This window comes from Octopus sinensis, unplaced genomic scaffold, assembly GCF_006345805.1.
Source record: "Octopus sinensis unplaced genomic scaffold, ASM634580v1 Contig11558, whole genome shotgun sequence".
In the NCBI taxonomy this organism is placed as follows: domain Eukaryota; kingdom Metazoa; phylum Mollusca; class Cephalopoda; order Octopoda; family Octopodidae; genus Octopus; species Octopus sinensis.
In genome coordinates, this window is record NW_021832383.1 from 120,952 (window position 1) to 146,526 (window position 25,575).

General features: G+C 40.5%; 1 protein-coding gene and 1 long non-coding RNA gene across 2 annotated transcripts in view; one reads left to right on the forward strand and one right to left on the reverse strand.

The window, feature by feature from the left end:
* LOC115229009 (U5 small nuclear ribonucleoprotein 200 kDa helicase-like) overlaps positions 1 to 25,575 on the reverse strand; it is a 72,892-nt gene that overhangs the window by 10,651 nt on the left and 36,666 nt on the right. The window contains 16 exon segments of the mRNA XM_029799438.2: positions 1,691 to 1,767; positions 3,104 to 3,251; positions 3,992 to 4,142; positions 6,484 to 6,686; positions 8,800 to 9,036; positions 9,343 to 9,534; positions 10,977 to 11,105; positions 12,065 to 12,163; positions 14,497 to 14,657; positions 17,044 to 17,217; positions 17,497 to 17,597; positions 19,698 to 19,768; positions 20,519 to 20,810; positions 21,737 to 21,927; positions 24,477 to 24,557; positions 25,250 to 25,402. Of these exon segments, the coding sequence (XP_029655298.1) occupies positions 1,691 to 1,767; positions 3,104 to 3,251; positions 3,992 to 4,142; positions 6,484 to 6,686; positions 8,800 to 9,036; positions 9,343 to 9,534; positions 10,977 to 11,105; positions 12,065 to 12,163; positions 14,497 to 14,657; positions 17,044 to 17,217; positions 17,497 to 17,597; positions 19,698 to 19,768; positions 20,519 to 20,810; positions 21,737 to 21,927; positions 24,477 to 24,557; positions 25,250 to 25,402 (2,460 nt within the window).
* Positions 75 to 7,571, forward strand: LOC118761289. The gene is made up of 3 exons (XR_004997266.1): positions 75 to 86; positions 5,838 to 5,846; positions 7,401 to 7,571. It is a non-coding gene; the product is annotated as an uncharacterized LOC118761289 (long non-coding RNA).

The window sequence follows — 25,575 nt, forward strand, 5'->3', positions numbered from 1 at the left end:
TTATAGAGTTGTGCCAAGGAGTTGTGTAAGAGGTGAGAGACTTGTTGAAGGGTAGGGCAGTTAGATGACCTTAAGATTTGTGCTTAGTATCTCTTCAGGCAGAGGACTAACTAGCTACATAATTTACATTTGACGGATATTTGTCCTCATCTTGTTTGTTGTTAACACAATGTTTCGGCTGATATACCCTCCAGCCTTCATTAGGTGTCTTGGGGAAATTTTGAACCTGGGTTCTCATTCCTAACGTATTTTTTCGATATTATTATTCAGGTCACTGCTTGGAATCAAACTCGGAATCTCGGGGTTAGTAGCCTGTGCTCTTAACCACTACGCCATATGCCCGTGGGCAAATGTAAATAATGTACATAATTCCTCATCTCTTAAATATAGAACTGTACTAACTAGCTAGTTATCTTTTTACCAATCTTCAGGCCTCCATACAATTGCTGTTTAACTTCAGTTTCCCAAATTGTTCTTTGATTAAACCTAGGTTGACTCTGATCCAGCAGACCTATGATCAAAGCTGATCCAGCAGACCTATGATCAAAGCTATTCCAGCCATGACCATTCCTCTGATTTGTGCATCAAGAAGTATTCTTTTCTACTCTAGGCACAAGGCCCGAAATTTTGGGGGAAGGAGCTAGTTGATTAGATCGACCCTAGTACGCAACTGGTACTTAATTTATCGACTCTGAAATGATGAAAGGCAAAGTTGACCTCAGAGGAATTTGAACTCAGAATGTAAAGACTGACAATATACTGCTAAGCATTTCGCCCGGCGTGCTAACGTTTCTGCCAGCTCGCCGCCATGTGCACCAAGAAATATTACATCATAGATTTGTTCCTCTTTTTTTTTTTTCTTATTTTTAAAAGACAACAGACCCCAACATTTTTTTGCTCCACAGATCACTTTCAAAGAAGACAATTTTCCCCACAAACCAGGTTATCACATGCATAACAAAACACAATAAAGTGCATAATATATAATTTAACTGTTACAAACATGATGGCGGGAATGCTTGTAACAAGCATGAATTATGAACATTCATGCCAACTTACACACACACACTTAGATCTATGATGGGCTTCATGCAGTTTCCATCTTTTCTTTTATTCTTTTATTTGTTTCAGTCATTTGACTGCAGCCGTGCTGGAGCACCGCCTTTAGTTAAGCAAATCGACCCCAGGACTTATTCTTTGTAAGCCTAGTACTTATTCCATCAGTATCTTTTGCTGAATCACTAAGTTACAGGAACGTAAACACACCAGCATCGGTTGTCAAGCGATATTGGGGGACAAACACAGACACACAAACGTACACACACACATATATATATATATGTGGCGGGCTTCTTTAAGTTTCCATCTAACAAATCCACTCACAAGGCTTTGGTTGGCCCGAGGCTATAGTAGAAGACACTTGCCCAAGGTACCACGCAGTGGGACTGAATCTAGAACCACCTGGTTGGTAAGCAAGCTACTTACCACACAGCCACTCCTGTGCCTACTAAATTTCCTTGCAAGGCATTGGTCAGCTTGAAGAAAAAGTAGAAGAGACCCAAGGCACTACAGAGTGGGACTGAACCTGAAACCATATAGTTTGCAAACACACATCCACACTTGTGCCTATAGCCCAGGCCAAACTGCTGCCTGTTATAGGAATTGTTAACTTCCTTTTCTCTGTCCTTACCTTTGACTGTTCCAAATCATTGATTGTATTCTCCACTAATTCTGAGAGATGATCTGACAAATGACGATGCGACACACCTGAAAGAAGAACAACAACACTGATAACAATTCTAATTTTAGCACAAGGCCAACAAATCTGAGGGGAGGGGTAAAGTCAATTACACTTATCCCAGTACCTGACAGGTACTTTATTTGGTCAAGTCTGGCGAAAGACAAAGTTAATCTCAACGACGCTGGAAACACACAATGGTACTTAATTTATCGACTCCCAAAAGGATGAAAGGTACAGTTGACCTCGCTGGAATTTGAACTCAGAACACAAAGACAGATAAAATGCTGTGAAATGCCACTAAGTATTTTGCTTGGTGTGCTAATGAATCTGCCAGGTGGCCCCTTACAGTAATAATCCTTTCTGCTATAAGCACAAGACCTGAAATTTGTGGGGAGGGGGTAGGATGATCACCCCCACCCCCCTACTTGACTGGTACTTTATCGACTCCGAAAGGATGAAAGGAAAAGCTGACCTCAGCAGAATTTGAAACCAGAACATGAAGACAGACAAAATACTGCTGAGCATTTCCCCTGGTGGGCTAACAATTCTGCCAGCTTTCTGCCTTTGTCTTAATAATAATAATAATAACAATAACCCTTCCTACTATAGGCACAAAGCCTGAAATCTGGGATAAGGGTTAAGTCGATTACATTGGCCCCAGTACATCTACTGGTACTTAACTTATCGACCCCAAAAGGATGAAAGGCAAAGTCAACCTTGGTGGAATTTGAACTCAGAACATAGTGGCAGATGAAATACTGCTTAGCATTTTGCCCAGGTGCTAATGATTCTGCCAGCTTGCCACCTTTGCCTTAATAACAATAACAACAATAATAATAATTGTTTTTTTTCTGGGTATAAGGTTTTGGAAAGTTTTGGGGATGGGGGATAGTCGATTATATGGACCCCAGTGCGTAACTGGCACTTATTTCATCGACCCTGAAAGGATGAAAGGCAAAGTCAACCTCAACGAAATTTGAACTCAGAACGTAGCAGCAGACAGACTACTGCTAAGCATTTCGCTCGGTGTGCTAACGATTCTGCCAGCTCGCCGTCCTTGCCTTTTTTAATAATAATAATAATAATAATAATAATAATAATAATAATCATCATTATCATTGTTTAACGTCCGCTTTCCATGCTAGCATGGGTTGGACGAATGACTGAGGGCTGGCGAACCAGATGGCTGCACCAGGCTTCAATCTTGTTCTGGCAGAGTTTCTACAGCTGCATGCCCTTTCTAATGCCAACCACCACTCAACAATAATCAGTGATGGATGGTTGATTAGATCTGAATACATAACCGTACCATTAACATGTCTGTTAAAGAGGAATGATGCAATGAATGCGAGCGGCGCTTACCTTGTAAGTTGTAGTAATTAGGGTTCTGTGTCATTCGTCTGTAGAGGAAAGTCCAGGTGAGGTAGTCCACAGCATCTTGTTTGTTTTCAATGGTTTTGGTTACAATTTCAGCATTGAAGTGGTCATGGAGGCAATGGTCAAGATGGCTCTAGAAGAAGGAAGAAAGAAAGAAATCAGTCCGCTTTCAATGCTAGCATGGGTTGGATGGTTCAACTGGGGTCTGGGAAGCCAGAAGGCTGCACCAGGCCCAGTCTGATCTGGCAATGTTTCTATGGCTGGATGCCCTTCCTAACGCCAACCACTCCATGAGTGTAGTGGGTGCTTTTCACGTGCCAGACGAGGCTGGCAAACGGCCACGATCGGATGGTGCTTTTTACATGCCACCGGCACGGAGGAAAAAGATCATATCTGATTACAATAAACAATACGTCGAAGCTACATACTAAAAACATAATACAATACACACTCACACACACACACTAACTATACTGACCACTTCAGCTCACATTTGTTGAAAAGTGGACAAATACCAAATCCTGTAAGGCTCATGAACCACAAACACTGCCACACAACCAAAGTAGACCCACTTCACCAGTAAATATATATATATATATATATATATATATATACAGGGTGTCCCAGAAGTCACGCACCACCCTGGTTTTTTAAAAGAATACACCCTTATTGAAATTAATCGTAACAAATGCTCAAATTGAGCACCCTCTACAATAAAACATGCAGAAAAAATATAAAATAAAATGCTTTAATTATTTTAAATGAAAACCCAGAATGGTGCATGACTTCTGGGACACTGTGTATGTGTATATATATATATATATATATATATGCAGCCATTTCCAAGATCCCCAAACACACACACATACTTACTTCAACAGGTAAAGGTTCGTAGAGAAATTTCTTGAAGAATTCTTTTTTAGAGCTCTGGCAGAGTATAACAGATTTCCCTTCCTGGTCTTGGAGTGGTCTGTTGGCACGGCTGAGCATCTGCAGCACATCTGTGATTGGATAATCTTCATAACTGCGACAGAAAAGCACAAAAAAATGCGTAAAATAAAATGTCATGATGCAATCGCAAAATAATAATTATACACAATATCATATCCATAATCTGTTCAACAGGTTGTCTTTCAATTACTAAACAATCAGGTTGTAGAATTACCTTTCCAGGTTTAAACTATATATTTTCTGTGTGAGTTAGAGGTTGAGAAACCAACTAAGGGATAGTACCTGTCCAATATACTGCTGGTAGTGTACCCAATTATTCATACCCAAATGCTAGCTATTGCATGGCAATCCTGCAGTTGAGTGGTTTACCCTTGATTTATACGGCAAATAAGAAAGTGGAGAGGATATGAAAATCGACAGACATCAGTCGGTAAGCATTCAAGTATGTCTATTTACTGATACACACACACATGTATTAGTGGTACCAATTCTCAAGTGGAAAGAGTTAGTAATTGGTAATTGCAAAAACAAGGCTATGGAAGCACATAGGAAGAAGTGATCAACTGAGCAGATGAACAAATGAGTAAATGAGCATATTGTCTATAAAACCGAATGGGTGTGTAGGTGCTAGTTCCTATATCAATTGAGTAAATATGCTCATCTGCTTATATGCTTCCATAGCCTTGTTTTTGCAATTACCAATTACTCTTTCCACTTGATAATCTGTACCACTAATGCATGTGTGTGTATCAATCCGATACATTGGAATAAATAGATATACTGGAATGTTTTACCAGCTGGTGTCTGTCGATTTCATATCCTCTCCACTCTATTATTTGCCCTATATATATATATATATATCAAGATATAACAGATCGCCATGTTGATTCGCTAGCTTCTGCACGCATTTTTTTCTCTCCTTGTTTCTTTTCTGTGTATCTTTCTGTCGTAGAGCGTAGGCTCGAAACGTAAAAGACTTGTTTTATTTATATTCCTGAGCGCCATACTAATACAATTGTTTGTTTGTACTCCACCTGCCTTCGTCTTTTGTTTATTGTCATAAAGCTTCCCGTTATATATATATCAACCAAAAAGAAAGATATACATATTTAAAATCAACTACTATGATAACTGTGTGTGTGTGTGTTTGTGTTGCTTGCATGCATGCATGCATGAATGTCTGTACAAACACACTTGCATAATCCCTGGTACTGCCCAGGCTAAATAGTAGTTTTAACCCTTTAGTATTTAAACCGGCCATATCCGGCCAAAATAGCTAATCTGTTTTATGTTCAAACTGACCAGATCCAGGCTCTCACACCTACCCTACAATGTTATTCTACATTAAGTAATTACACCATCAAGATCTTGAAGATATGAGATAATGCATGATTAATTCAAATCAATGGGAATCAATAGGCATTATGTTTGATAGAATAATCTGAACACTAAAGGGTTAAATGGTCCAGAATTGTTCTTAATGAAGACTAAGAAGTTCAATTAATAATCAAGAGATTTGGGTTCAGTGCCACTGTGTGAGACTTTTAGACAAGTGTCTTCAAGGGAATGCTATTCTTCTGGGCCAACACTCAACAGTTTCCAAGCAACAAATGACATTGCTTTAAAATGATCTTTTGTGAATTAAAGCTTTTCTTCAATATTTCATGTTTTCCCAAATATCAACTTAATGACAATAGTTTTAACTAGCTTTTTCATTATTTAAAAAAAACAAATCTTAGTGGTCTGTTTGACAGAGAATATAGGCAAGTAGATACAGGTACCGTTTTACCCTCCTACCCATTTACCTGGCGGGACATTAAAGATGTGAGAACTGGAGAAGAGAGAGAGAGGGGGGACAGTGACATTCATTTACAGCTATCAACCAATGTCAAGACATGTAGATACTAACACAGACACATGCAAAGTATACAACAGGCTTCTTTCAGTTTCCATCTACCAAATTCTCTTACAGGGCTTTGGCCAGCTGTTTTGTTTGTTCCTTCTCGAGCCATGCCTGGCTCATAAGGGCCGGTTTCCTGGTTTCTTGGCGTATAGGTTCCCCACCTGGACGGGACGCCGGTCCATCGCAGGTGAGCTGCAAGATGCAGGAGGAAAGAGTGAGAGAAAGTTGTGGCGAAAGAGTCAGCAGAAGTTTCGCCATTACCTTCTGCCGGAGTCACGTGGAGCTTAGGTGTTTCGCTCATAAACACACACATCGTCCGGTCTGAGATTCGAACCCGCGATCTCTTGACCACGAATCCGCTGCTCTAACCACTAGGCCATGTGCCGCCACCTTTGGCCAGCTTAGGAGACACTCGCCCCAAAAGCCATGCAGGTGGGACTGAACCCCAAACCCAAGCATTTTAACCACACAACCAGGTCTCACGTATATATAATTTGAAACGATTACTTACGAGTGTGCTTTGCCATCGTAGTACTGTGTGTCCATCACGATGACCAGATGAGACGTCATGGTCATCCCCCAGGCAAGATTGCGGGAAGCTACCACCAGTTGTATTGCTCCACTCATGAAAAGCTGCTCAATCACTTTGCGTTCGGTATCATTGAGTCCTTCATGTAGATACGCTACACCATTGCTCAGAGTCTCCCTTAAAGTCTGTCACATATATAAAATATACATACATTAAAATAAATATATATATATATATATATATATATATAGATATACGTTTAAATATTTGTTGTGCAAATATATATCTATATATATATATATATATAAAAATACAAAATGGGACAAGAACGCAAAACATTCAAATAGACGATACAAAAAACACGGACGGGTCATTCGAAGCCTCTAATCTTCAATCAAGAACCGGATCATACTCGCAATTTCGGCTGGTTAATCTTGAGATTGCTCCGATCTGGCCAGCCCCAAGGAAAAACTAAGCTATGAGCATTAGATTTTTTGGAAAAAGGATCGAATGTATACGAAACAAGGACAGAAAACGGATGATGTTACACGAATATAAATACAAAAAACAATAATAATAATAATGATAACAGGACATAACAACAGGCGTCTTTCGACTTAGACGAATTGAACTCAGCTGGCGTATTTGAAAAATAATGCCTTACGGCAGATGAAGAAAGCGATGTTATCGTGGCACTGGTCCAAAGTGAAAAGGCTATAGTTGGCCAGCGGTCATGCGAGAAGAGAAGAGAGAGAAAAAGAGGAACAAACATATTAGGGAGGGCGAGAAGACAGAGAAAAAGAGGAATATATATATATATATATGTATATATACACAGATGAAAAATAATATCCAAATTTTACACATATAATGTGTATAATAGATAATTCATTATACAGCCTGTCCCAAAAAGATGTACTCACTCTTTGACTTCCCAGTACTCATGCATTTTGTGTTCAAGTAGATGTTTATTGATATACATACAATCCCAAAAAGTTAAATTAAATTCAGGAAAATAAATTGTTGTAGAAACGATTATTTATTGTCATTTAGAATAATTTAATGTTCTTTCTCATTCCTGCGAATTAGTAATTGTTTGTCAAAGAGTGAGTAGATCTTTTTGGGGCACCCTGTAGATACAATGACTCCAAAGTTAAGGTGCTGGACTTTCCAGTTATAAGTTCATGAAAAAAAAAAAAAAACTCTGAAAGTTTTCTTTATTCAGGGATGAAGTAATTTGGGTTAGGAAGGGCAAGTGACTGCAAAAACAGGTGCTTTTAAAATATGTAAAAAAAAAAACCCATTTCACCCAAACAAACATAGAGAAGGAACGAATATAAATGGACATTGTTGGACAGTTTGGCAAGGGCTGGTACGCTTGATGGGTGCACCAGACTCCAGTCTGATTTCACATGGTTTTTCTACGGCTGGCTGCCCTTCCTAATACCAACCACTCTGAGAGTGTAATGGGTGCTTTTATGTGACACCAGTATCTGCCATGACTGCAGTTTTGCTTGGTCTGAAGGGTCTTCTTATCAAACATGACATAATGCCAAAGATCTCGGTCATTCCCTCCGTGAGGCCCAACACTCAAAAGATGCACTTTGCGTGACACCAGCATCAACCACGACTACAATTTTACTTGGCTTGGCGGGTCTTCTCAAGCACAGCTAATCACCAAAGACCTCAGTCACTAGTCATTGCCTCTGTGAGGCTCAAAGTTCAAAGACCATGCTTCACCACTTCGTCCCATGTCTTCCTGGGTCTACCTCTACCACAGGTTCCACAGTTAGAGAGCGGCACTTCTTTACATATCCACAGGAGTGGCTGTGTGGTAAGTAGCTTGTTTACCAACCACATGGCTCCGGGTTCAGTCCCACTGCATGGCACCTTGGGCAAGTGTCTTCTACTATAGCCTCGGGCCGACCAAAGCCTTGTGAGTGGATTTGGTAGACGGAAACTGAAAGAAGCCCGTCGTATATATGTATATATATGTATGTGCGTGTATGTTTGTGTGACTGTGTTTGTCCCCCTAGCATTGCTTGACAACCGATGCTGGTGTGCTTATGTCCCCGTCACTTAGCGGTTCGGCAAAAGAGACAGATAGAATAAGTACTGGGCTTACAAAGAATAAGTACCGGGGTCTAGTTGCTCGATTAAAGGCGGTGCTCCAGCATGGCCACAGTCAAATGACTGAAACAAGTAAAAGAGAGAGAATGTCTTCCTGGGTCTACCTCTACCACAAGTCCCACAGTTGGAGAGCGGCACTTCTTTACATATCCACAAACCTATACATACCTTATCATTGATCTTGCTAACAAAGGGATCCAGATCGGTTTGTGGCACGTGCAAGAAATGATTGGGCTGTAGGTCAGCGGCACAAAAGGTCAGAATGTCGATGGCAGTGAGACGAGTTTGTTTGCGAGATGGAACAAACACCAGGACAGGTTTCTTGGTGGAATGACGCAGGATGGCTTGGTAGGTAGGCTTGGACATGGCAACGATGCGGGATGCGTTGTGGCTGATATTAAAACCCTACGGTGATAAAAATAAAAACAAAGAAAATTATTAAGTAAAAATAAAAATAAATTACAAAAACAATTAGGAAAAAAAACCTCTAAAATTTAAGAATAAAATGAAAAAATTTAGGAAACAAAAAGGTGAGAAAAAGCAAAAGGAAAATGAAAGATGAGAGTAGGGAAACGATGTCAAAGAAAAAGAGGTGAGATGGAAAAAGACGAAAGTTGAAGGCAACAGAGGAAGAAAAAAATAAAGGAAAGATGATAAAGATATAAAGAATTCATCAGAAGGATTGTTTGATTGTTTAGATTCAAAGATTACCTGTATATGCAATTCCAGAGGAACTGGCCGAACATTTGGATGGAAGTTGAAAAAGCCTCCCGTACTGCAGCCGAGCCATTGTGCGATGTCCTTAGCGTTGGACAACGATGAGCTCAAAGCCACAATTCGAATATTCCGGTTTAGTTGAGAGGAAATGTATCTCATTCGAGAGCAGATCACTTCTAAAACTGGCTGTAAATAGAAAGAGAGAGAAAATGAGAGACGGTGTATAAGGGGGGGGAGGCAGTGGAGTAGAAGACAAGAGAAAACAGTCTCAAGTTTCACCCTTTACCATTTCATTTTCAAATTCTTCAGAGGGTAACTTTGGTATTTCTTTATATTAAGGTTGGTCAAGGTTGTCAGCTGGCAGAACCATTAGAGCATCAGACAAAATGTCTAGCAATGTTTGTTCAGGGTCTTTAGGTCCTGAGTTCAAATTCCACGGAAGTTAGGAGCTGATAATTCAACTTACTCCTTCCCCTAAAAGTTTCTGCCCTTGTGCCAAAATTATAAAGAATTATTAAGAATTTTTACTATCATTACCATTACCATTATTATTATTATTATTATTAATAAAGTGGTGAGTTGGCAGAATGGTTAGCACACCAGGCGAAATGCTTAGTGGTGTTTCATCCATTTTCATGTTCCAAGTTCAAATTCTGCTGAGGTCAACTTTACCTTTCATCCTTTCGGGGTCGATAAATAAAGTACCAGCAAAACCCTGGGGTCTATGTAATTGACTTATCCCTCCCGCCACCTTTCCAAATTTCAGGCCTTCTGCCTATAGTAGAAAGGATTATCATTATTATCATTAATGGTGAGGGCACATGGCTTAGTGGTTAGGGTGTTGCACTCATGATCTGGTGATTGTGATTTCAATTCCTAGTCTGGGTGGTGTCTTGTGTTCTCCAGCGAAACACTTCATCACATACACAGTGCACCTGTTCAGACAACATTGATTGGATCACTCTAAACAATTAATTTGTGTAGGTCGTTCGTTAAAAGCTGAACACTCATACATCATATTCGACAGGAGAGTCCATCGTTATTATTAACGAAGCAACCTAACAGAATCATTACTGCAATGGACAAAGTGCTTGGTGGCATTTCTTTTGGTTCTTGGTGTTCCAAGTTCAAATGCTGTCCACATTCATTATGATTTTCAGGTTTTGAGAGTCGATAAAATAAGCATGTGTGAAATACTTGGTGTTGATATAATCAACTTGTCCCTTCCCTCAATGGTTGGCAGGGGCCATGTGCTCCAACAACTCGTCCCTGCATCTACCATTTATTGGTGATTCCTTCCTCCTGGCAGATGATGTCTCTGCACCACTCAGGCGACGATCCTACAACCCATGAGGCTGTCTGGTAGTCATGGCCTTTGAGGGTTTTACAAAGTCAGAGTGTGATGTGAAATGAAGTGCTTTGCTCAAGAACACAACACACTGCCCAGCCAGGGAATCGAACCCACAATCTGACAATCGTAAGTGCAACATGCTAGCCACAAGGCCATGGGCCTTCCACACACATTTTTTATCAATGTTTTGTGTCAACTCAGGTGTTCAAAGAGACACAAGACATTGATAAAGGTGAGTCAGAAAGAGAGTGTTAAAAGATCAATAGGATGTACTCACGCCAACATCACCTCCGATCAAATGAAGCTCATCAATAATAAATAGATTGACACTCTGTACATTCTTCCTCTGTTTCCAACGCCGTGAAAGCACATCCCACTTCTCAGGTGTGCTGATTATTATGTTACCCTAAAATTCAAAGAACAAAAACAAAAAACTTTTGTTATAAAAAAACCCCAAAAGTATTTAATTTCATATAAATAAATTTTTTTAAAAATCTACATCATCATCATCGTTTAGCGTCCGTTTTCCATGCTAGCATGGGTTGGACGGTTCAACTGGGGTCTGGGAAGCCAGAAGGCTGAACCAGGCCCAGTCTGATCTGGCAATGTTTCTAGGGCTGGATGCCCTTCCTAACGCCAACCACTCCGTGAGTGTAGTGGGTGCTTTTTACGTGCCACCGGCACATTTGAATGAATAACTGTTTTATAGATAATTCATAATTTCTTTGGACCAGGGCAAACCAAATGTCAACATACACATTGGTACCATCTTAGCATATGTTGGATGAATGTCATTAATGCCAGTAGCTGCAGTGGCGGCAATCATCATCATCATCAGTCACTTTACATCCACTTTCCATGCTGGCATGGATCGGAAGGGTCATCATAGTCATTTCTTTATTGGGAGTCCTTGTTTTTATAGAGTGGTGGTAGTATGTAACATTTAGCTTGGTTTCTACTCCTGGATGCCTGTCCTCTCACCAGCTGCTCCACAGAGTGCAGTCAGTGCTATTTGATGATGGTACCAATACTAGAGAGGTAAGGCGGCGAACTGGCAGAATCGTTAGCACGCCGGGCGAAATGTGTAGCCGTATTTCGTCTGCCGTTACGTTCTGAGTTCAAATTCTGCCGAGGTCGACTTTGCCTTTCATCCTTTCGGGGTCGATAAATTAAGTACCAGTTACGCACTGGGGTCGATGTAATCGACTTAATACCTATGTCTGTCCTTGTTTGTCCCCTCTATGTTTAGCCCCTTGTGGGTAATAAAGAAATAGGTACCAATACTAGAGAGGTTGATAAGATGGACTAATTTGCAAGTGACTTCACAAATGACTAATTGTATAAATTAATAAGCAAGATACTAACTTTAGCAAGTAGTTTGAGATCTGTGGCAGTTTCACCTGTCAGCAACACGACTCTTTTGCCCATCTGGAGACAGAACTTGTTGTACCAATCGGTGTAGGTCTGCAAAAGAGAATAGTTCAATAAATAAATAAATATGAAAATAATGAGATTGTCTGTCAGGCAGATGAAAATAAAGAATTTGGTATCTATTGCAACATCATCATCATCGTTTAATGTCCGTTCTCCATGGGTTGGACGGTTCGACCGGGGATCTGGGAAGCAAGAAGGCTGCACCAGGCTCCAGTCTGATCTGGCAATGTTTCTACAGCTGAATGCCCTTCCTAACGCCAACCACTCCGTGAGTGTAGTGGGTGCATTTTACGTGCCACCTGCACAGGTGCCAGGCGAGGCTGGCAACGGCCAGTCGGATTGGTGCATTTTACGTGCCACCGGCACGGAAGCCAATCGAGGCGGCGCTGGCATCGGCCACGATTCGGAGAGTGCTTTTTACGTACCACCAGTCCAGGTGTCCTGGCATCTACCGGGTGCCAGTCATAGGATTGGTTCAATTTCGATTTCACTTGCCCCAACAGGTCTTCGCAAGCAAAGGGGGGGTTGGCATGGGTGCCTGTCGTCGGATGAGGTTCGATATCGACTTCGCTTGCCTCAACAGGTCTTTGTGTGTCCAAGGGAGGAAGGGCATGCATAAGTGGGCTGGACTCACTTGTCCTGCCTGGTCTTCTCATGCAATAATAACGCAACAATAACAAAATCTTCTCATCATGTGTGAGTGTGTGTGAATATTCTTCTACCTTGTCTCTAGTGCTAATGTGGTGGACATTATGACTAACTGCTCTGAAAAAACAGGCAAGGGTTGGTGACAGAGAGAGTATCCAGCAGTAAATTCCTGCCTCAAAATTACTCTTCATCCACATCCAGGCTAGCAAGGGATATCTTTATCTTTTATCTTTTACTTGTTTCAGTCATTAGACTGTGGCCATGCTGGGGCACCACCTCGAACAATTTTTAGTCAAATGTATTGATCCCCAGCACTTACTTTTGAAAGCCTGGTACTCACTCTATTGGGATCTTTTGTTGAACTGCTAAGTTATGGGGGACATAAACACATCAGCAGTGGTGGGGGACAAACATAGACACAAACACACACACACACACACATGTACAACAGGCTTCTTTCAGTTTCCCTCTACCAGATCCACTCACAAGGCTTTGGTCAGCCTGAGGCTAGATTAGGAGACACTTGTCCAAGGCGACATGCAGTAAAACTGAACCCTGAACCATGAGGTTCAGAAGCTAAGTTCTTACCACACAACCACATCGGCGCCTATTGATGTTAACGAACAAACAACATTGAGACTGATCTTAATAGCATCTGACATTGAAATGCATTACATTAAGACTGATCTTAACTGTTTTGTTACCATATTTTTTTTATTTAAAGACACTGCTTTCATTTCAATTAATTTAGAAAATGAAGAATTTAGGAAAATATCACTCATTTTAAAGCTGGTGTTTGGAACAGGAAAGTTTTAAATTTATATGATTTTAGAATGAGGGATGGATTGGTATCAAAAGGGTTAAAAGTAGAGCTAATATTTATTTCTTTACTACCCAGAAGGGGCTAAACACAGAGAGGACAAACAAACGAATTAAGTCGATTATATCGACCCCAGTGCGTAACTGGTACTTATTTAATCGACCCCGAAAGGATGAAAGGCAAAGTCGACCTCGGCGGAATTTGAACTCAGAGCGTAGCGGCAGACGAAATACCACTAAGCATTTCGCCCCGCGTGCTAACGTTTCTGCCAGCTCGCCGCCTTTTTATTAGTAGAGCTAATATTAATTAGTCCCCTCACCCAAAAGACATATTCAGGACAAACTTTGCAGTGGATATTAATAACGACAGCCACTGCCACCACTATTCAAACATCCATTTTACATGCTGGTATGGGTTAGAACAGTGTTTCCCCACCCTCTGGCGCCACTTTAACTTTCAAGGGAAAGTGTATGCCCCAATGGAAGTTGGGGAGAAACAACTTCCTTTTTAATATTCTATCACATTTATTTAACAGAAAAGAATCTACCTGTAACTCTTGTATTAAGAACTGAATAAAAAAAAAAAAAAAAGCATTATTGATGAAGAAAATAAAAGTGAAACCATTCTAACGAGAACCTAGTGCCTGGTGACAATGGCATCATGGCCCTCAATTTTTTCAGGCTCCATCGGTGAGGCATATGCCCCATGTTTTGAATCACAAGGCTAGACAATTTGACAAGCCAGGGAGCTGCACTAGGATTCATTTGTCTGCTTTGCCATGGTTTCTATGGCTGGATGCCCTTCCTAAATGCCAACCACTTTACAGAGTGGACCAGGTGCTCTTTTTCATGGCACCAGCATTGGAACAAATATGAAATCTTAAAGTATAACAAACCTGTTGGGCAAGAGTTTCCAAACATGTCACATAAACACATCTGCCATCGGGGTTCTGGGACAACATTCGTAGAACTGCAAATTCTCCACAAATAGTTTTTCCACTTCCTGATGGTGCTCCGACAAAAACATTGTCGTCACTGTTGTAGATGGCATTAAAAACTAATTGTTTCGGTGAAAGACAAAGAAAAAAAATAAGAAAAATACTTAGAGAATTACAACAGAACATTTAAAAATTTTCAATTTTTTCAATCTTCCACCTCTGTTTTTCATGCAAATGCGCTTTAGAATCTTAGTTATAGGACCCTCCTGCTTCCATTAGGGCATCAGGCAAAAAAAAAATTCTCTTCCCAGTATGGGAGTCATCTCCCAAAGTTGAGATCCTTGCAGGTCCCCGCCTAAATAATCCACATCAGGTTAGACTGAGATTCCCTACTTCTGGTGGATGATACCAGTTGCACCACTTAGGCAACAACCCTCCAACCCTACCTGCCCAAGGTTTTCCCCGTTCAGTGGATGGAGGTCCTGACTGCTTTGCCCTAGTCACTTCATGTGAATGTAGTGCCTTACAGGCAGCTGCAGGGATTCCCTGCAGGAGAAAACTTGATGGGTCTGATTGGGTAGTCATTGCTGGTGAGGGTTCTATGTGGTCGGAGTGCAAATCTTACCTCAACCTCTTTTAGTCAACTTTTTATGACACAGAAAGAACGATGGGTCTATTCCTTGGCATGTGGGTCCCCATGCAGCTGTTTGGTCATGTTGTTTGATTTTCTGAGTTGGATCCTGCATATCGTGTTCCAAGGACCCAGCTAAGGCAACAGCTTGTGCTGGGTTATGACAGATGAAGAATCTTGCAAAGAAGGGAATTGACTGGGACACTGCTTGGAGGGTTACCCAAGATGACTTGACTAAATAGCAACAAACAGTGCTTGCAGCAACATGCAATAATGGCACATGTCTCCATACCAGACCTGACCTGACCTAGTATGGTCACAAGACATATCACAAACCACAAAAGATAAGAGATAGGACGAAGATGAGGGTGAAAAATATATATGAATGGAGATTCATAACTATACAAGTAATATTTCTCCGGATATGAAATCAGAATATTCTGTAATTTGGTGGAATCAGTTAAAAAAAAACAATTGTGAATCAGTTTCGAAAATATGAGTTCGTTAATGATAAAATAACAGACAAGACAACTGGGGACATAAAAAAGGGCTGTTGAGGGAAATACAGATTATAGGATTCAAATCACTTTATGGTGAAGTTTGCACATCTAATAAACATAATCAGTGGATCATCCATTTGATTGAGGCAGACCAATTCAGTGACGTTGGAGAAAATTTATCTAAAAACTATTTCACTCAGTTGAAGAGGGTTCAAGACTATATCTATCACTATAGAACATTTGGGCCTTTTAATGACAACAACAGAACTCAAAATCTCTTTTGGCCATAATACCATGAACCAGTGAAACAATAACTGTAGTGTTGTGACTGCTTTTATTGTGGTAAACCTCTACTATTTCATCATCATCATCATCATCATCGTTTAACGTCCGTTTTCCGTGCTAGCACGGGTTGGATGTTCCGACCGGGGTCTGGGAAGCCAGAAGGCTGCACCAGGCTCCAGTCTGATCTGGCAGTGTTACTACAGCTGGATGCCCTTCCTAACACCAACCACTCCGTGAGTGTAGTGGGTGCTTTTTACATGCACCGGCACAGGTGCCAGGGGAGTTTGGCAGCGGTCACGATTGGTTGGTGCTTTTTACGTGCCACCAGCACAGAAGCCAGTCAAGGTGGTGCTGGCATCGGCTCAAGGCAGCGCTGGAACATATCTACAGCTAGGTACACTAGGCCACATCTCTTGCCTAAAGGAACATATCTACAGCTAGGTACACTAGGCCACATCTCTTGCCTAAAGGAACATATCTACAGCTAGGTACACTAGGCCACATCTCTTGCCTAAAGGAACATATCTACAGCTAGGTACACTAGGCCACATCTCTTGCCTAAAGGAACAATCTACAGCTAGGTACACTAGGCCACATCTCTTGCCTAAAGGAACATATCTACAGCTAGGTACACTAGGCACATCTCTTGCCTAAAGGAACATATCTACAGCTAGGTACACTAGGCCACATCTCTTGCCTAAAGGAACATATCTACAGCTAGGTACACTAGGCCACATCTCTTGCCTAAAGGAACATATCTACAGCTAGGTACACTAGGCCACATCTCTTGCCTAAAGGAACATCTACAGCTAGGTACACTAGGCCACATCTCTTGCCTAAAGGAACATATCTACAGCTAGGTACACTAGGCCACATCTCTTGCCTAAAGGAACATATCTACAGCTAGGTACACTAGGCCACATCTCTTGCCTAAAGGAACATATCTACAGCTAGGTACACTAGGCCACATCTCTTGCCTAAAGGAACATATTTACAGAGATGGACCCTTCAGCTGATTATTTATTGGACAATTTCAGCTCAACGACAAACAAAAAAAGGGGGAAAGAAAAAAAATTAAAAAATAAAAACCTTGTGTCTGAATTGGATTGAAGAATGGGAACTTTTCACTGTAAAGAGCCTCAAAAATTGAATTTCGTAAAGCAGAAACAGGCAATGGTTGAAGATCGAGAAGTTCTGTGGCAGGAGGGTACCGTTCTGGCAGGATCAGGTGGCGAAATGATACTGGCAATTGAGTTTCAGCACCTGGGAATTAAAGAAAAACACAACTGGAGCAAAGGTATTTGTGGAATGTTCAATAACGGACATATAATGCGCAGAGTTGATAGTCACTCAGAAGGTTGCAAAAAAGAAACGAAAGAACTTTGACAGAAAAATTGGATATTTTATAAATGAGTAGAATTGAACCAGTGTGTTAATTATATTGGCATGATGACCCTCCCTAGACACAAAAAAGTTTGTTTCAACACACCAATTCACACAAAGAATCTTGCAAACTAGATAGAAAAACAGAGAAGGACTTACCAATCCATCTATCTGATATGACTTTGATGAAATACTGTGGCGGAAGAGGTTCAAATACAGGAACAAAGAACTTCACCACATGTTCATCTTGGTTGAATTTGCTAAATGGAATGGAAAAATCCCTTGATTATTTTTACAGAATTGGAAATAACTTGAATATTCTTTACAGATTAGAAAATACCTTGATGACACCTGCTATCCATGTGTTTCCAGATTGAAGAAAAACATTATTGAAATATAACAGATTCGTTTCTTTTTACTTTTTCTTTTCCATGGCATCATGGGTTAGACACAAATATATTATTGATGCATTGTTTTACAGATGGATGCCTTTCCTGTCATTAATCTACAAAAGTTTTTCAAAACGTCATTGAATTTTTCAAGTTCTAATGGGAAAGAAAGGTGAGGGTAGATGTTCCTTCTTGAGCCATCCCTGGCTCATAAGGGCCAGTTTCCCGGTTTCCTTGACGTATAGGTTCCCCACCTGGATGGGACGCCGGTCCGTCACAGGTGAGCTGCAAGATGCAGGAGGAGAGAGTGAGAGAAGGTTGTGGCGAAAGAGTCAGCAGAAGTTCGCCATTACCTTCTGCCGGAGTCGCGTGGAGCTTAGGTGTTTCGCTCATAAACAGTCACATCGCCCGGTCTGAGACTCGAACCCGCTGCTCTAACCACTAGGCCATGTGCCTCTACTGAGGGTAGATGTAGAGCTGCAGTAACACAGCAATGAAAATAGCAAGAATGAATGGATCTATTCTCAGCATGCATCTGTAGGTCAAAGTGATCCTGGGCCCGTAGGGTTTCTTGAGTGGCCCTAGATGGAGGTCAATGTTTTGTGGCATTTCGTTTGTCGTTATGTTTTGAGTTCAAGTTCCGCCAAGGTTGACTTTTTCATCCTTTTGGGGTTGATAAAATAAGTCGTTGTCATGGCCAATGACAGTACCGCCTGATTGGCAAATAAAAAGCACCACTCGAGCGTGGTTAATGCCAGTGCCGCTTGACTGGCTCCCGTGCTCATGGCATGTAAAAAGTACCATTTGAGTGTGGTCGATGCCAGTGGCACATAAAAAGCACCACTTGAGCATGGTTGTTGCCAGTGCTGCTAGACTGGCTCCTGCGCTGGTTGCACGTAAAAAGCACCACTTGAGCATGGTTGATGCCAGTGCTGCTTGACTGGCTCCTGTGCTGGTTGCACGTAAAAAGCACCATTTGAGCGTGGTTGTTGCCAGTACTGCCTGACTGGCCCTTGTACCGGTGGCCTGTAAAAAGCACCCACTACACTCTTGGAGTGGTTGGCGCCAAGAAGGGCATCCAGCTGTAGAAACATTGCCAGATCAGATTTGAGCCTGGTGCAGCCTCCCGGCTCGCCAGCCCATACAACCCATACCAGTATGGAAATCCGATGTTAAACGACGATGATGATAAAAATAAATACCAGTTCAGTACTGGGGTTGATATAATTGACTTACCTCCTACCCCGAAATTGCTAACTTTCTGCCAAAATTTGAAATCAATATTATAATTATTTGGTTCAATCTGGCAAAATCTTTAGCAGGCCAGACAAAATGCTTAGCAGCATTTCATTTGTATTACAAAGGATGTAAGGGAAAACCATAATCACTGATATGATGAATCTAGCTACAATTACAGCTCCAGAGCCTGGATTCTACATGGTCAGCTGGTGCCAATGTTAACTTGACTTGACCTGAGACAGCATTCACCTGGGGTGGGTTGAGCTGGCTTCATTCATCCTCAATGCTGCATCTCTCACAAACGCCGACCAGGCCTGGCGATTTGAGGCTAACGACCGAGTGATCTCCAACCACTCCTTATTCCAGCGGCGAACGCTGTAGATATGGGGGCCTAGGTTGGGTTCCAGATCAGCCTTGACTGTCATCAGCCAGGTTTTTTGTTGTCCACCACATCGCTTTGGCCAACCTTGAAGGGGAGCTGGGGGCAATTGCTTCGTAGATGAATTCTCCTGGTTGACGACGGAGGGCATGACCTAGCCAACGCAGACGTCTCGTTAGAATGACTTGTCGGAGGCAGGTGATTTTGCAATGGTGTCGCACCAAATTGTTGGAGACAAAGTGATGTTAACTTTAACGACAGCAATTATTGTCCTACCCATGCCAGCATGGAAGACGGATATTAAACAATGATGATGATGATGATGAGGAATTTTTGAGTTGATTTCCATTTACCTTTTTAGTAAGAAATATTCATGATGAAGGATGACCTCACTGTCGACGTCTTCTATTAGAATCCAGAAAGCCTGATGAAGAAACGGAGAACAAGAATCGGTAAATAGCAGAATATAACAATATTGGCAAATGAAAAACATCTTCTAAAAAATTACTTTACACACACATTTGCAAACATTCTGTTATTATCCTTTCTTCTATAGGCACAAGGGCTGAAACTTGGGGGAGGGGCACAAAAACACACACAGATATATAGTGTGTGCGTATATATATATATATATATATATATACACTATCGCCATGATAGATCGGTAGCCACTACACATTTTTTTCTCTCCTTATTTCTTTCTGTGCTCCTTTCTGTAGAAGAGCGTAGGCTCGAAATGTAAAAGACTTTTTCAATTCCTGAGCGTTATACTAATACATCTGTTTGTTTTCTACACCATCTGTCTGTGTCATGTTTTTTTCGTGAATTCTCCCTATATATATATATATATATATATATATTATATATATATATATTATATATATATATATGTCATCATCATCATCAACATATGACGATGACACGCTTCTCCTCAGTTTCTGTCAACTAAATCTACTGACAAGGCTTTGGCTGGCCTGAGGCTGTAGTTGAAAACACCTGCCCAAGCTGCCACGCAGTGGGATTGAACCTGGAGCCATGTGGTTGACGAGCAAGCTTCTTGGTGCTGGGTAGTAGGACTGAACCCATGACCACATGGTTGGAAAGCAAACTTCTTAACTACACAGCCATGCCTGCACTTACATATGCTGTTGAATATAATAAGTGAAAGACTCACCTCAGAGTGGCCATGAACCTTCTCTTCCCATTGGAAATCAGGAGTGATGGTCAGTTCGACTTTGAGGGTGGACCGCGTGATTGGTTGGATATGAACCGAAAGTTCCAGTTTGGGAAACTGGTGCACATATTTGTGGATGGTCTTGCCCATTTTTGGCATTCGTATGAACTCACCAATTTCGTTAGGGTTCAAATCATACAGACGGTCAAAGGGGAAATTTTTCTTCTCTATTTTTTTAATTACTTCCTCAGGAATTTTCCGGAACTGACGCAGAGGGCTCATGGATTGCCACCTGGAATGAAAAACAAAACATCAGTTAGTCTAGCCCTTTTACCATTCAAGGTACTTTGTCAAATCTAACGCTTATCTATTCACATTGTTTTGAATTAATCAACTGTTATCTCATAGGTTTGGAATTTCAATGATGTGATGGTTTATTTTTAGAATGACATTGTAGGATAGGTGTGAGAGGCCAGGCTGGTTTAACCCTTTAACATTCAGATTACTCTGTCAAACGTGATGCTTATTTATCCACATTGTTTTCAATGAATCATGTATTATCTATTTCATTGCTTCAAGATTTTTATGTGACTGTTTATATTTAGAATGACATTGTAGGGTAGGTGGAAAAGGTTGGATCTGGCTAGTCTGAACATAAAACAGGTAGAATATTTGAACTGACTGGCCTCCGTGCCGGTGGCACGTAAAAAGCACCATCTGATCGTGGTCGTTTCCCAGCCTCGTCTGGCCCCCGTGCCGGTGGCACATAAAAGGCACCATCCAATCGTGGCTGTTTCCCAGCCTCGTCTGGCACCTGTGCAGGTGGCACGTAAAAAGCACCCACTACACTCACGGAGTGGTTGGCGTTAGGAAGGGCATCCAGCTGTAGAAATACTGCCAGATCAGACTGGGCCTGGTGCAGACTTCTGGCTTCCCAGACCCCAATCAAACCGTCCAACCCATGGAAAGCGGACGTTAAACGATGATGATGATATGGCCAGATTAATTAGTAAAGGCTTAATAAGACAAAATAAGCAAAGGTTTTCTATATTTTCTAGGAGCAGGAGGTTCATTTTTGCCAGCTGAGTGGACTGCAGCAATGTGAAATAAAGTGTCTTGCTCAAGGACACAACAAACTTTGTGATTGGAAACTGAACAGCCGAACCACTAAGCCATGCACCTTCGCTTAATAAAACAAATTAATGAATCTCAACTTACATTCTTTTGTCAACCATCTTGCAGAGTGTGAGGGCTTTGTCGACCAACTGGGCCCAGCCGTGATGTAAGACTATCTCAAAAATGGCTCTCATGAGCCGGCCGGCCGACTGAGTGATAAATACCATGTCAGCCATCAACGCAAAGCCTTCCAGTTTCAATTGTGAGATGTAGGCTTGTAGCAGGACATTCACCTGAAAGAGACGAAAGAAAACCAAGGGCGATCAAATGAAGGTGGAAATACTGAATTAATTATGAGACACATTATTTACATTTGATGGATATTTGTCCTCATCTTGTTTGTTAACACAATGTTTCGGCTGATATACCCTCCAGCCTTCATCAGGTGTCTTGAGAAAATTTCAAACCTGGGTTCTCATTCCTAAGGTATTTTTTTATATCATTATTATTCAGGTCACTGTCTGGAATCAAACTCGGAATCTTGGGGTTAATAGCCTGCGCTCTTAACCACTACACCATATAGTTTGGTTAAGAGTATAGTGGTTAAGAGCGTGGGCTACTAACCCCAAGATTTCGAGTTCGATTCCAGGCAGTAACCTGAATAATAATAATAACATCAAAAAATACCTTAGGAATGAGAACCCAGGTTTGAAATTTCCCCAAGACACCTGATGAAGGCTGGAGGGTATATCAGCTGAAACATTATGTTAACAACAAACAAGATGAGGACAAATATCTGTCAAATGTAAATAATGTACATAATTCCACATCTCTTAAATATAGAACTGTAAATATGAGGCAGTTTAAAAAATGGGAAAGTGGATGTTACACAAATATTAGATCAGAAAAATACCAATAGTGATCAATCAGACCAGCTCAGATATTTTTCAGCTCAAAATTTCAGTATTAGTCACAATTGTAAAATCAAGTTCCATCATAACAACCCAAAACCTAGCACCTGATGCATCATCACTGTGTTTTTTTATGTCTATTTTTCTATGCTTGCATGGGTTAGATGTAATTCCACCGAGACTGATTTTCTACAACTGGATGCTCTTCCTGTCACCAACATTCCCCTTCTGCTGAACAAAGTAATATTTTCTCTTAGTCTGGACATGGTTTCACAGGACATTACAGACAAATAGCATCAGTTGCCTGCCGATGATGTTTGTTTACAATCAGTATGTAATATTTCAAAATAAGGAGATGGAAATAGACAAATACACACATATTTATATATATATATATATATATATATTAATTTCTTTACTACCCACAAGGGGCTAAACAAGGACAGACAAAGGGATTAAGTCGATTCCATCGACCCCAGTGCGTAACTGGTACTTAATTTATCGACCCCGAAAGGATGAAAGGCAAAGTCAACCTCAGCGGAATTTGAACTCAGAACGTAACGGCAGACGAAATACGGCTACCGTTTCTGCCAGCTCGCCACCTTCATATATATATATAATGTTTCTCTCTGTGTATATTCCACTGATGAGGCAAAGCATTCCTAAATGCAAAGCCAGAAATCCGGGATCTGGAATTATCCAGTAATTTTTTACTAGTTTTATTTTGTCTTCTCTCCGTGTGCTATATGAACACTTAAAGTGGTTTTAGAGTCAGATCATGGCTACTATTTTCAGCATGGCAGTATCTCGTAGATACCCTAAGTTATAATTTTATATATATATATATATATAGTAATAAGATCCAAGGATCTAAGAGTAGGAAGTTTGTACTCTTCTCTGTGAAAGCATAGTCATAACCGATGCCAGTAGCACATAAAAGCACCCATTACACTCTTGGAGTGGTAGGCATTAAGAATGGCATTCAGCCATAGAATGCCGTGCCGAACCAGACTGGATCTTGGTGCAGCTGTCTGGCTTACCAGTTCCAGTCAAACTGTCCCACCCATGCCAGCATGGAAAGCAGACACAAAATGATGAAGATGACGAGCAGTCTGTTTCGTGCTTTTAAGATATTTTAAAGGTTTTTAAGGTATTCAAAGTATTTTAAGGTTTTACTTTGAGCAGTTTGAAAGCTTGGAGTAGGAAACATATGCAGCCTGAATTTTACCTGCCACAATTTGGATATATATATATATATATATATATATATAGATCGTTAGCCACTACACACATTTTTTTTCTCTCCTTGTTTTTTTCTGTGTCCCTTTCTGTAGAAGAGCGTAGGCTTGAAACGTAAAAGACTTTTTCTATTCCTGAGCGTTATACTAATACATCTGTTTGTTTTGTACACCACCTGTCTTCATCTTTCCTTTTTTTCGTAAACTCTCCCTATATATATATATATTAAATTAGAGATAAAACCACTATTAGGCAAATCAAACAATGAAAAACGTAAGCCAATACATAAAATTAATTAATTTATATTATTTTTTGATATATATTTAAAATAATATAAATTAATTAATTTTATGTATTGGCTTACGATTTCATTGTTTGATTTGCCTAATAGTGGTTTTATCTCTAATTTAATATATAATATAATATTTTACTATAAAATTGGATTCAATCCTAAATCTGATTTTTCCCTGTAAGTTTGGATTTATTCCCTAATATTTTATATATATATATATATATATATACATACACACATACATATATTAGTTCAAATTTACAAAAAACAAAAGACGAAGACAGGTGTAGGAACAAGTATGTGCATTAGAAATAGATAGACAGGAAAACAGAGGGGGTGGGTGGAGAGAGAGAGTATGCAAGATAGACACAGCTTCAACAAATGAAAAGATGACACTTACCTTGGCACTGGGTTCTTCAATACTTTCCTTGATTGGAATCGGCACACGTTCAAGAAGCTTTAGCAATTCCAGTTTTTCTTCCTGCAAAAATAATAATGAGGATGATGATGATAAAATACTTTAAATAAACCAAACTATATTAAAAAAAAAACAACTTTTGTTCAAGCTTGCATGAAAGAAATGGCTTACATGTTGGAGCAATTACTGTTACAGTTCGGTGTCCTTCCTACAAGCTATTCAACCATAGAGAATAAATGCCTTTTATCCTGTTTAGTCAGGCAAATCAAGGCAAGCAGAGTTATGTACCTTACAATATTTGTTCCAAATTTTGGCAACAATTTTCAGGGGAACAGATAAATCAATTCCATTGACCCTCAGTGCACACCTGGTACTTATTTTACTGACCCTGGCAGCATTTGAACTCAAAACAAAGTCTGAAGAAATGCGGCTAAGCATATTCTCTCATCATCATCATTGTTCGACCGTGGTCGAGACAATGGAATTTACCATGCTACGCCAGACTTCACGGTCCATCATGGCATTACGGAGGTCCTGTTGCTGGATGCCTGTATCCCTGGAGATTACATCAGGGTAGGAGAGTGTGCGCCCTTTGTGGTAACAATTCTTCCAGATCGCTGCCTTCAATCTTACTCATGATATTAACAGTGTCTCACGACAGACTTTTTGTTCTGATGTTTCAATGTGGAAGGGAAGAGAAACCCAAAGAACAACAAAAACTAATAATGGAAATAAAAGACAAGACCAATAATCACCTCACGGACTGTGATGTTTCTGAATTCCGAAGACAACGAGAAAACCCTGAAGAGTTCGATTTCGCTAAGAGTTTGTTTCAAAAGTTGGTTGTATGTTGCCATAGTTTCATGACTACAATAGAAATGGCTAGCAATACGACCAAGCTCCGTTACCTGAAAGAAGAAAAGAAAAAAAAAAAATTTAAAACAAAATCAAAGAATTCAAGGCATCGTTTCCAAAGGAGTTATTTAAATTTTAACCCTCAAGCATTTAAAACTGGCCATATCCACGCTCCTAACATTCTACCTATTTTATGATGGAACTTACCAGATCTGGTTTCTTACAT